A 13151-nucleotide genomic window follows, 5' to 3' on the forward strand; every position below is an offset into this window, starting at 1 on the left:
TACTTGAGAAAAGTGTAATGTTTATCGAGCGCCACAGTGGTTAGCGCCTGCGCGTCACAGTTCTGAGGTCATGAGAACGAACCTGTGTGGAGTTTGCATGTTCTCACCGTGCTTGCATGGGTTTCCTCCCACATTTCAAAAGCATGCATGTCAGGTTAATTGGCCGGTCCAAATTGTCCCTAGGTGTGAATGAGCGAGTGAGTTGTCTGTCCCTGTGTGCCCTGCAACTCGCTGGCAACCAGTTCAGGGTGTCCCCTGCCCACTGCCTGAGGATGGTTGGGATGGGCTCCAGCACCCCCGCAACCCTACTGAAGATAAGCGGTGCAGATGATTGATGCATGGATGGAATGTTTATGAGGTTTTCCAGTGGAAAACCCGATTTGGCCCAACCTTACTCCGGCGCCCTCCAATTAAATACTTTTAGAACCCTGATCCTAATGTTTTAATTTGGATTGGGACAGTAAAGCATTTCAGGTTTTTAAATGTTGACTGCAGTAAGAATTTACTGAGTGAACTTTCAAGTTTTTTTATTTTAGAAATGTTGGAATACAGTGTTTGAAAGATGGCTATGTAACGGTTGTAACCTTAACTACAGGGTCGTAGGAGCACCATTTCCTGTGGTGCACATCCCTCTCCAGGCTCATATATTTCCACCCGGCCTAGGACTGAGGACCTTTCACGTTTCAGGCGAATGTGCTAACCACTGCACTAATGACTTTTGATTAAAGGTAATTTGAGCTCTATTAACGTGCCACCAGTTGTCATACAACGTGAAAAGTAGGTCAGTTTAGGCAAGGTTGCAGAGTGCAGATGACAACAATCCTAATTGCTAAAAAGGCGTTTTCAGATTTTAATACCGGTTTGTCACAAAAGAAAATCTGAATCTGAGTAGTCAAGTCATGTTTACTTGTATAGCCCTTAATCACTAGGAGTCTCAAAGGGCTGCACAGACCACAGATGATTGCAAACCACGGACTATTATGACACATCACCTGATCTAAAACCTACATGAGGGAAAATACTCCACAGATATTGTCAACATGAAATATAGGTTATTCATATGCTATAGAATAGAAGTGTGTTTTAAGGTTAGATTTAAACATTTCCACTGAGGTTGCAGATCAAATCTCACGGGGAAAACCATTCCACAGCACCGGGGCCCGAATGGTGTATGCTCTCGAACTTTCAGATTTCTTCTTGGCTCTTGGCATCACGAGTAGACCAGTACTTTCAGAGCGAAGGCTCCGGACCGGGACATAGGGGGAAATTAAATCTGAAAGGTATGAGGGAGGTAGTCCATGCATGATTTTGTATATTACCAACAGAACCTTAAGATCACATCTTAAGCTACCAGGGAGCCAATGCAGGTTAGCTAAAATCGGGGTTATGTGATCAAACTTTCTTGTCTTAGTTAAAAGCCTCGCTGCAGCATCTTGTACCAGCTGAAGGCTCTTGATTTTGCACTTCGGGAGACCGGAGAGTAGTTTTAATATTGGACCACTAATGCCACTGCATTGTCCTAATGCGGATGAAAACCAGTGTCATGAGCTCAGCAATGCAGCAAGATGCCAGACAAGCATGGTGGTGACTTCTAGGTTGGGATATCACTGTATCAAAATAATACGCATCTCTCGACCTATGTTTTATTTTTATCTTTATGTAACGTGTGTAATAATAACTTTTGTTTTATTGAAATTCCTGCTGAAATATGTGTACAGTTTTTGGTAAGTGTCCTGCAATGATGAGTCCAACAGTGCCACCTGCTGGTATGGGGTGGGGTTTGGTTTTGTCTTCTGACATGTGACCGGGAGGCAGGGTTTGTTGGCAGTCTACAGAGAGAGCTGCTAACGGTAAGACACATCTTTTGGTGCTCCACAAAAGAAGTTAATTTTAAACATTATAACCACAGCTGACAAATCTATCAGCATGCACAGTAATGTGATTGATGTTGTCAAGCTGTTTGGATTTATTTTCGTTTTGTTTCTGTTTTACTAAAATGTTAATTCCCCTTGTAGAGATCAAAGCCAGCAGAAAAGCTAATGTTGTGACTCATTTCATCTGCAGGTAAATTGTATCCGTTTTTATACTCATTATTGTTCTTATTTCTATTTTCTCATATATATTAAAAAGGATGATGTTGGTTGAAATTCAGACTAAAGAAAAATATGTTGAATTCATTGTAAACGTTAAATATCCACTATATGATCTCTTGTTAAAAGTATCTTGTTAAAATGTAAAGATGTAAAAATGTATTGTGATATTCTAAAATGTATTTTATGTAAAATGAAAAGAAAGCTCTTTGATATGCTTTGGGCAGTCTACAGAGAGAGCTGCTAACGAGATCAAAGAGATCAAAGCCAGCAGAAAAGCTTATGTTGTGACTCATTTCATCTGCAGTAAATGTAATAAAAACCTCATCATCCAGTCCAGCGTGAATGTGGATCTTTGGTGGGACAAGTACATCGCTGTTACATTTATAAAAATGAACACTTCTATGTTAGCCTAGTGATCAAATCAATGTTCTTAAATTGAATAAAAGTGTACCACTAGAGGGCACTAAACATTACACGCGGTCCCTTTAAGCCTGTCAACAGTAAGCAGTGCAAACAAATGTTCTCTTGTCGAAACCCTTAATTCGTTGCCCACCATTACGTGAAAAGCGTTAACGTGAATTTTATAAAGCACCTACCCAAACATGTTTCTAATTGACTCATACATTTGAAATGTAACTTTTGACATAATCTGTGGGGGAAAAGAGTATTTTTATTGGTATTGTATTTGTCCTGCTTTTGAGCAAGCGGAACCTTCGCTTTGTTGTGTTTCTCATCGAGCTCCGACGGATGCACTCATAATGGCAACACAAGCTTGATAAAAAAAGTTGCTGCCTTCTACTCATTTCAATGAATTTTTATTCGCCTTTCACGTGTCAAAATGCATTCTATTTGTCTTTTGTTTTTATGTTTAAAGTCCGTCATTAATACAGCAGTGGCAGGTGAGAACGAAACGAAACCTCTCGTAAATTACGCTAAGACGATTTATCAATAAAACTGTATTTGTTCCGACATTACCAGCCCAAGATGACGCCATGGTGTCCATCCCCGGAGGGAAGATGCCAAAGATGAGTAGTTCTGGAGATAAAACAGAAATTAAACTTTCTCCCTTTTTCATGGACAAGACACCCGTCACTAATTCCGCTTTCAGGTTCGACCCTCTGTACATTATCACCCATTCAAGTTTTCAACGTGACGTCATAGCGAATGATCCCGTTTCAGAGAGTTCGTGAGGGACCAAAAGTACAAAACAGAAGCGGAGAAGTTTGGCTGGAGTTTCGTCTTCCAGGATTTTGTGTCTGATGACGTCAAGAGTAAAGTGACACACACCATCAAGGTAGTTGGCAAAATACACTCCTTTCCAGCCTTCGTCATGACAGGATGCGCGCGCATTGTTGACCCACAACCGCGGGAGTAGCAGTACGAGTTAGAATGAAGCGAGAGAAGATTCGTACGTTGAGTTGCGTTTTTAAGAGTCGCAATGTACAAAAACAGCATGGCCAACAGTTGTATGTGTGGATGCTGTTGGAGTAAGACAATCCATGTCTCGCCGCGTGATCAATTTCCGGGACTAGACCGATTATTCGGACGCAGAAAATACAGCTAGAGAGAAGCAGTTCAGTTGAGTACATTTATTACAAAGTCACAAAAGTCAAGTCATGTTTATTTGTATAGCCCTTTATCACAAGGAAACTCAAAGGGCTACACATGCTTATTATTTTTTAAAGAATGATATTTTTACCACTAGAAATTCCTAAATAATACACACTGTCAAGTCAAGTCATCTTTATTTGTGACGCCCTTAATCACAAAGAGTTTCAAATGGCTGCACAGACCACAGACTATAATGACACCGTCCCCTGATCTGAAACCTACATGAAGGCAAGGAAAAACTCAAAAACCTCAACATGAGGACAATGAAGAGACCTTGAGAAGGGACAGTCCCAAGGTCTGCACAGACCACAGATTATTGCAAACCACAGACTATTATGACACCATCCCCTGATCTATGAGAGAAGGAGAGAAGAGGGAAAGAGATAAGGGGAAGGCAAGAGAGGGAGAGAGAGAAAGAAATGAAATGATCTGCATTTATATAGTGCTTTTCAAGTCAATGACTTCCCAAAGCGCTTTACAATGTGCTTCACATTTCCCAATAGCGGCCTTGCAGCCATGTAAGGCGCTAACCTGCTTATTAGGGGTATTAGGGGTTCAGTGTCATACCCAAGGACACTTCGACATGTAACACGGACGTGCCGGGATTCGAACTGGGATCCCTTGATCCCAAGACGAGCGCTCTACCTCCTGAGCTACTGCCGCCTTAGTAAAAATATAGAGAAAAGGAAAAAGGAAGAGAGCAAAAGAGAAAGAGGAACAAATAAAGGGATAAAGAGACAGAGAGAGTAAAAGAAAGAGAGACAGAGAATGAGAGAAAAAGGAAGAAAGAGAGAGGGTCTCAAACTACATTTTTAGGTGGCACCAGAGCTAGAATGTGGGTGAGGTTGGCCTGCATCAGTTTACCACAAGAAAAGTCTCATAAATACATTCCATTGTTATGAAATAGTCCTTTTCCTGGGTAAATGATTTTGAAAAATAGTCAAATCAATTATACAATCATAAAATTAAAACAGAGTAGAGATGCTGCCCCTACTTACAAACGAGACGGACGATCGTTAGTAAGTTGAATTTTTTTTTTAAAGTTGCTTCAGTGTTATATTTTGTATGTTTAAGGTTTGTATAAGTAACCCGTATTATTTTGTACTAAAACATAAACATTTCATAAAACAATATGGTCTATAGATATAAATACATTTAAGTTTAACTTACTTTTGGAAGATGGGATTCAAAAGGTCCTCCTCCGTGGTAGAGTGGATGGAAAAAAAAGCAATCCAACAATTTTCTCAACCGCATCAAGCTTTCTTATTACACTTTCATTTCAAAAGAAACGGCTCGCCTCTTCTTTACACTTTACACCAACCATATTGAAAGGATGCTCGAGATATTAAACATTAGAAAATGTCAAAGTTCTTAGCTCGCTGGAGATACAATATAGAATGTTTACACACGAACTAGGAAGATTAAGTAGATTTCTTCTTCGGTGTGGATGCTGGGTGACCTCTCACAGCGCCACACGCCGGTAGTGGCGGAAAGAAGCACTACAGTACTGTCATGTACTCGGATAAAGGTGCACACAATACAAAATCTAACTTACAGCAATGTCTGAATAATTTTCGCTATCTCGAATTTTTTTTTCATATCTACCGTTTATCGTAAGTCAAATGGTCGTAATGGTCTGTACACTCTGGAGCAGGGGTGTCAAACTCATTTTAACTCGGGGGCCACACGATAGAACAAACATTCTATCGGGGGCCGGACTAGAGATAAAGAAATAAGAGAAAGAGGGGGGAATAAAGAAAGAGAGAGAGAGGGAGAGAGCCTGAGAAACAAAAGAGATAAAAAGAGAAGTCGTGAGAGAGGGGGGAAAAAGGGAGAGGAAGAAAGAAATCCAAAGAGAAATAGAAAGACAGAAGGAGAGAAAAGAGAAAAGAATGCGTGATGGGTAGGAAGAGAGATAGAGAAAAGAGAGAAAAGGAAAAAGGGAAGTTAGAGCAAAATAAGTTAAAAAGACACAGAGAGAAAGAGACAAAGAGGAACAAAGGAAGAGAAAAAGAGACACAGAGTGAAAGAGACAGAGAGTGGGAGAAAATGGGTAAGAGTGGGAGAAAATGGGTGAGAGAGAGAGAGAGAAATAAATACAAGTACAGTGTCTTTGTGAGAGGCACCTGGCTTTGGCAACATCAAGTTGACATATTTCAACCTGCAGTTTGTTTTTCTCTTGCGCTTCTCTGAGTGTTGTCTCGCGGGCCGGATTCAATCTCTTAGCGGGCCTGATCTGGCCCGCGGGCCGCCTGTTGACACCTGTACTCCGGAGCAAGGAGTGCGTTCCCCCCAAAAGGCATCGACAAATGGCCGACCACAGTTTTTAGGAGAGAGGGGTGTGAATGTGCAAAATACAACATGAAACTCTAAACATTCGCTTCTAGGAACGCACATTACAAGGACTCCATGTACAAAAGCTGCACACGGATGAATCTTCAAGGTTGTAAGATAAGATAATGTTGACGCATCGGAAGACCATTGCTGGAAAAATATTGAGATGAAAGAATACATTCCTATGAATAAAGCAAGCCATTAAAATAACTGACTGAATGCTTTAGTAGGTGTAAGTAGGATAAATGTCGAGGAAATGCTCAGAATTCAATGCCCACTATAGACTGTAAATTTGCTACTACTGGTGCTAGCTAGAGGATCTTTTATAGTAATATTTATAACAACATTGAAACAATTATTAGCATTAGTATTATCAGTGTCTGAAACTCATGACAAAAAGTTAGCGGACACCAGGGTAGACAACTCTGAAAAGTTGCCTGCCCAGCCAGAAAGTTGCCTGCCCCATTTTTCACAACTTGAAACACAATAAGACAATTAATCGAAAAAAAAAAACATTGTTGCAAAGTATTAAGGATTGATAATCACCACATGAACTCCTCTTTGCACGATGTGTTTAATGTACGTTTACATTTTGTAGCGTCATCAGTTTTGTTAGCTTCTTTTGAATCTTTCTTCTGGGGCTGAGGTTTTGGCTTGATTCCTAACCACTTCTCCATGTTTCTTGTGTTTTCTGTACGTCTACTTTGCAAAACGATATGCAAATACTGGACCTTATAACGCTCAGGAAAGTCCGAAAGAAGGAAGTTATTCGATGCAGGCTTCTGATTGGCTGCCAAGTATGCAAATTGCCTAAAAAACTGAAATTCTGAAATTTCCAAACTGAACGAAGATTTTGAAATCAGAATAAAGCAAACGTTTCATTTGAAAAACCTCCGGGTTTTTTTCTTTCCTCGAAAAAGTTGTCGTCCACCCGGGCAGAGACGTTTTGTAAGTTGTACGCCTGACAGAAAAGATGCACGCTTCGGGCGTCCGGGCAGACATTACTTCAGACAAAATGCATTATTATTATTATTATTATTGTAATTATTGTTAACAATCCCACCAACACTAAAAATCCAATTAAGATTCACCCAAACCAAGGAAAGACAATTCGTCATCCGGCTTGTATAAACTCATCTGAATTTCGACATTCCGCCTTAACAATCCGCGCAGCACTTGGCTACGTCACACTATTTTACAAACACGGAATGGGGTTTTTAATACTTGGATGCTGAACTGGTATCTCAAAATAAAATGTATTCACTTTTGGGTTTTTCCGACAGTCGGCGCCGTGGTGGCTTCCTGTCCAACGGGCCTTCTGGCGGCAGGTAATCCGTCCCTCCCTATTTTTTTTTCCTTTTCAGTTCGGTGTTTCTGTTCACACGCCCCGCCCACCTCAGCCTTCAGGTTCCGGTTCTGGTATCGGTGCTCGTCTGGACTTCCCGGTGGTCCAAGTCAGCTGGAATGACGCTGAGGCTTACTGCAAGTGGAAAAGGAAGGAGTTGCCCACGGAAGACCAGTGGGAATGGGCAGCCAGAGGCGGACTCGCCGGTAAATAATAACTCTTGTAAAAGGTTCTCTGCTTTGGGAATTGAACCCACAACTCCTCCGCTGTTCCGCTTTTTCTCAACAGGGGCAACGTATCCATGGGGGGAGCGCTTCCAGGCGAATCGAAGCAACCTGTGGCAGGTGAGCTAAGACTTGGTGACGTCATCGAGGTGTGATGGATTCGGAGATTTTTAATTGGGTTGTACAAGGTAAAATATTGGGCTAATTTCAGGAATAAGTGTTACCAATTACTGAAAAAATATAACAATAAAGGAAAAATGACTTAATCAAATACTTTTTCTACTTTAGAATAATATGTTGCTAATTTGAGGTACCGTAAATTCCGGACTTTAGAGCGCACCTGATTATAAGCCGCACCCACCACATTTTAAGAGGAAAACCGATTTTGTACATACACAAGCCGCACCTGTATATAAGCCGCATGCGCCCACATTTAAACATGTAACACAAACACAAAATTAACCCAAACCCGACTTCAAGTCCCGCGATTGAAACTAAATGTCCTTCATTAAAGTCCACAGTCCAAAAATCACAGTTGGCAAAATGAATGGAAAATGATACCGGTACTTAAGTTTTGATGCAGACCTGCAGAGTCCAGGTCCCGTTGAAAGCAATCCAAGGAAAAACGTGTATATTTCACAAGGTAAGGGTGGGAAAAATATATCAGATGAACACATTTACTCACGGAACTCCTTTTTTCTTAACCAACTTTTTACCCCCTCTTCTTTCCTTGTCTGTCCCTCACCTTTAGCGGTCCCCACTTAAACTCGGCACCCCGTGTTTGTTCCGTCCCTCATTTTTCGTTCACCCGTGCAAAACATATCAGAAAAAGTGTCTCAAATAAATACATTACAAAAATATACAATTGCAAATACATATTATACGTGGGTTACACATGTTTACAAAGAAAGACGGTACACCGAGAGAGTTTTCAAAGCTTTAATAATAATAATATAGCTTTGACAGGGCAGTTAATGGTAGCAACACTCGAGCGCCGCTAGCGGCCGTTAGAAAATTACATAAATTGGCCGCATCACTGAATAAGCCGCAGGGTTGAAAGTTAGGGAAAAAGTAGCGGCTTATAGTCCGGAATTTACGGTACTTTGTTCTTATTTGACAAAAAAAGTATAAGATACGTTCTCATTTGAATCTATTGTAGATTTTAAAATGACTTTCTTAACTTTACTTAATGTGGAGCTGTAAACGCACTGCATAAAAGTCAGTATATATCTAATTATTCAAGAAAACTATTATAAAATAAATCATTTTTCAGTTTTCTTACTATGCCTCTATTATTCGCAGTATTAGTTTATAGTATTGTGTTTATCTATTTGACTATATTTTTAAAAATATTATATTGTACCCTTATTGTATATTACTTTATTGTATATTCACCTGTTTTACTAAATTTAAAATATATATTTTTTCTTATTGTACCCTGTTGCAACTATTGTGGAGTATCCTGTTTTTTTAACTGTGTAAAATATATTTTACTGTACTGAATTTTAAAATTTTAAGCTCAACTTTAGACTTATTTAAAAAAAAGGCAATTTTAAATTGAAATAATAAATATAGATTTAATTTAAATATCAGAAATTATAAGTTAATACGAATACTTTAAAAATAGTGTTTAGTTACGTATAATCATCTCATCTCATCTCATTAGCCGTACCGCTTATCCTCATTAGGGTCGCGGGGGGGCTGGAGCCCATCCCAGCCATCTCCGGGCAGTGGGCAGGGGACACCCTGAACTGGTTGCCAGCCAATCACAGGGCACACAGGGACAGACAACTCATTCGCTCATTCACACCTAGGGACAATTTGGACCGGCCAATTCACCTGAAATGCATGTTTTTTTTTGGAATAATCATATTAAATTAAAATAATTGTATATTTTATTTTAAAGGTATATATATATATATATATATATATATATATATATAAGGTAATATAAGCACGGTGCTTATTTTACTTTAGTTTTGATCCTCAATTTTCAAAGTGAACCTTTTACATTAGTATACTAAAAAGTAAAAGTTAAAGGGACTTTGTGTATTATTTAGCGCCTGCTAGGGGTTAAAAAAGTCCAACAATACTGATTTGGAAAACTAAAATGATTACCCATGCTTACATGCATTTTCTTAAATACTTTTGGATAGAGAAATGTGTATTCATTTCACATCATAATAGTTTCCTTTTATAAGCCGCACCTGATTATAAGCTTCACCCAATCATTTTTAAAGGAAAAATATTTTGTACGTACATAAACACCACCTGACTATAAGCCGCGTTTGGCCATGTTGAAACATGAGATTTACAAAAAAGACAGTACACGAGCAGCAACACAAGTAAAATAGTGTCAGCATGGTGAATTTTACCTGGCACGCTTTCATTTTTCAAATATGTCATAAGATGAATGCAACCCCAATGCTCTCTGGCTGCTAGAGGGGAGACAAGGATATACTTTCAGTTTTAGTACTCCCAGCTTAGTTAGTTTGATCTGCGGTAGTCTAATCCTATTGGCCATGCTATGCTAAAAACTTTTATTTTGTATTCATTTGTTCATTTTATAATGAGTATGATGGCGAAGGAAAAAATTGCTCTTTGTTGTATGGCGTGGTGAGTTGGTTCAGGTCTTAAAGCTGCATTCGCAGTTAAACACAATCATTTTCAAAACTTTTCTAAACTCTTTGACCTGTTGCCTTCCGGCAAGCGCTACAGGTCACACAAAACAAAAACAAACAGACTCAGAGACAGTTTCTTCCCCAGAGCCATTACCACCCTAAACACACACCGCACAAAAAACTGAAAACTCTTGCAAACACACTACCTCATACGAACGTAAAATGGTACTCATGTCTATGTTTCTTGCACAATGTTGACTGCACTATGTTTACTGCTCACCTTGCACAATGTTGACTATTTTTTTGCACTATGTTGACTATTTTTTCACCAAATGCATATTGCACAAACCCTTACAATACCAACTGTATGTAACATCCTACATGCTGTCATTTCTTTGTGTAAATATTGTGTAAAGTATAACTATAACCTTATCCTCCTTGTTTTATAAAATTATCTTCTCTGTTCGCTATCTTCTTGGTTTCTTTACCTCACTGTGAATGTGTGAAACTGGAGTGTCATGCCCAATTTCGCTGTCACAATATGCTAACTCATTTTGTAACAATGACGATAAAGGTATATTCTATTCTATTCTATTTGTTTCCTATCGTTTGTAAATAAATAAATAGATAAAAAATGGTATCAACAAGCACATACAGGAAGTGAGTTGACCTAAAACGGGACGTCATCAACAGGGCGCTTTTCCGGACGGCGACACGGCAGAAGACGGATATCACGGCCTGGCTCCGGTCCAGGCCTTCCCGCCTCAGAACAAGTTCGGTAAGGAACGAGCGAGGCGACGATGATGCCGGGGTGACGGAGATGCGTTTTTCCAGGACTTCTGGACATGTTGGGGAACACGTGGGAGTGGACCTCCAGCGCCTTCGCACCGCCGGGCGGATCCCGACAGCAGATGTTCGCGCTCCGCGGCGGCTCCTTCGTCGACACGGCCGACGGTTCGGCCAATCACAGAGCGGAGGTGGCTGTCAGGTGGGCGGAGCCGATGACACGGTGACCGAATTGGACGGAGGGAACCCGTGATTTTGAGTGCGTTGTCCCCGCAGGATGGGCAACACCCCGGACTCGGCCTCGGATAACCTGAGCTTCAGGTGCGCTTCTGACGTGCACCAGAGAGAACACGTGGACTTGTGAAGTCAAGCCAGACCGCAATGGCACAAACGGGAAGCTAAAATGGCGATCGGAGGGGAAGAAGATCCGAGGTGAAAGTTGCTGACTCAGGAAAGAAGAAGCGGGAAGTGCCACGCAAAAGCGAGTTTCCGTCCCATGTGATGATCGCGAGCGTCTCCGAAGCAGGAAGCGTTTAAAAGCAGTTTCAGGTCAAAGGTTTAAAGCAGTGCTCAGCAACCTCTTTGATTCTGAGAGCTACTTTGCAAAGGATTATGATATGTTTAAACTTTAGTAGACACTCACAACAAAGAGAGAAGACATCAATGGATTTTAAACTTGCAAAGAGGAGGGAGAGAAGCTTTCAGCTGTTATAAGGCCCTCCACTGAGTCCTTTTTTTAATTTCCATATCTTAGGTTACAAAAGCAGATCCGCCTTAAAGGGTGTGGCATTTTAAAGAACAGCAACATGATTGGCCAAGAGTGACAACAATGTAATACTCCTAACAACGAACAATAGTCCGCAATAAAAGTCTTAAATTTGTACCGGCATCCTATGAACTCTACTTTGTGGTTGTCCAATATTAAAAACAAAATAAACTTATCAGGATACCAATGAAATGTGTATTTCTAAAATAATTACTATTATTATTATTACTATGTCCTTATTTTGCTATTAACAATTGTATCACTACAGCGTAATTATCGGAGTTATGGTCAAAAGAGGCTCAGTCATCCACTAAAACATCATGTCAATTAGAAATTAAATTTCCCAGAAAATCGCAATGACCTAATCACTGGTTTCTGTGGGGAAATCTCAACACATTTGGAGATATTGACTAAATTAAATCACAAAACAATAAATGGACGGGACACTGTAACATTTGGCCACTAGATGGCACGGCATTGTGAAGCGAAACAAACGAGTGCTACAAAGCACAAGGAAAAATGCAAACTAAGGAAACTTGAGATGACCAAGCTGCACCATTTTACTTCTATTGCAAGGTTTTGGTGTTTCGTAGTAGCAACAAATAATTATAAATAACAAAAATGTATTTTTCCTTTTATTATTTGTACATCTGTTGGTGTTTTGAGGGCATGGTGTCATGCTTTTTTAGTTTAGCTATTTTTATATTTAGCATATTTTATCCATTTTTTGTGTGTGACTGTTATGTTGCATTAGGTTAAGTGGGGAGTTGTCATTTTCTTATTGTATATTCATGTTTTTATACAGCACTTTGAGTTGCATTATGGTGTCGAAAGATTGCTTTACAAATACATTTTGATTTTAATGTTTTTAGTGAATAGTTGTTGTTTTTTTTTTACAACTAGGAGGCGCTCAATATTACACACGGGTACAGTGGTACCTCTACTTACAAATGTCTCTACATACGAGAGTTAAGATTACGAAGTACGTGAATGGAAAAATGTCCCCTCTAGTTACAAAGGCGTTTCAGGATGCAAAGTTAAGAAAAACACAATACAGTACGCACTTCTACCTGGCAACTCGAGGCATATGCATGAATCCCAGCATGCTCTTCATGTCCCCTTCCCGCTCTGTAAACAGTCTACCGTGTAGTACCGCTACGAAGAGCTAGCATTTACAACAGACCCCGTGAAAGACTAGCAGAAAAGTGGACAAGGAGAAAAGAGAATGACTTTTTCTGGCCATTGAAAACCGGCAAGAGATTTTAGAAACGTATATATGAAAACACACACTGCCGTGCAGCAAGAGTTCATATTAAAGACATTTTGTAAAATCCCATGAAGTCTCAGAATTTATGGAATGGAATCGCCCGT

General features: G+C 39.9%; 1 protein-coding gene across 2 annotated transcripts; it reads left to right on the top strand.

The window, feature by feature from the left end:
* The first annotated feature begins 2805 nt into the window (after window positions 1-2805).
* On the top strand, window positions 2806-11696 carry sumf2 (sulfatase modifying factor 2). Of its 2 annotated transcripts, XM_088320479.1 has the most exons (9): window positions 2808-2992; window positions 3072-3201; window positions 3273-3387; window positions 7322-7366; window positions 7439-7589; window positions 7672-7727; window positions 10922-11006; window positions 11063-11216; window positions 11291-11696. In XM_088320479.1, exons 1-9 carry the CDS (start codon window positions 2932-2934, stop codon window positions 11376-11378), a joined length of 885 nt encoding a protein of 294 aa, XP_088176605.1. In that variant the 5' UTR covers window positions 2808-2931; the 3' UTR covers window positions 11379-11696. The 2 variants fall into 2 exon arrangements, with proteins under 2 accessions (XP_088176604.1, XP_088176605.1); XM_088320478.1 differs by having other exon boundaries at window positions 2806-2992; window positions 7322-7589.
* Window positions 11697-13151: the final 1455 nt, after the last annotated feature.

This window comes from Urocampus carinirostris, chromosome 17 (assembly GCF_059441175.1).
Source record: "Urocampus carinirostris isolate Australia breed hairy pipefish chromosome 17, RoL_Ucar_1.0, whole genome shotgun sequence".
In the NCBI taxonomy this organism is placed as follows: Eukaryota; Metazoa; Chordata; class Actinopteri; order Syngnathiformes; family Syngnathidae; genus Urocampus; species Urocampus carinirostris.

Coding starts and splice junctions, on each gene's coding strand:
- sumf2 (XM_088320478.1), top strand. CDS start 2,932: ATGCATTCTATTTGTCTTTTGTTTTTATGTTTAAAGTCCGTCATTAAT. Junction 3,202..3,272: donor GTCACTAATTCCGCTTTCAG/GTTCGACCCTCT, acceptor ATCCCGTTTCAG/AGAGTTCGTGAGGGACCAAA. Junction 7,590..7,671: donor AGCCAGAGGCGGACTCGCCG/GTAAATAATAAC, acceptor TTTTCTCAACAG/GGGCAACGTATCCATGGGGG.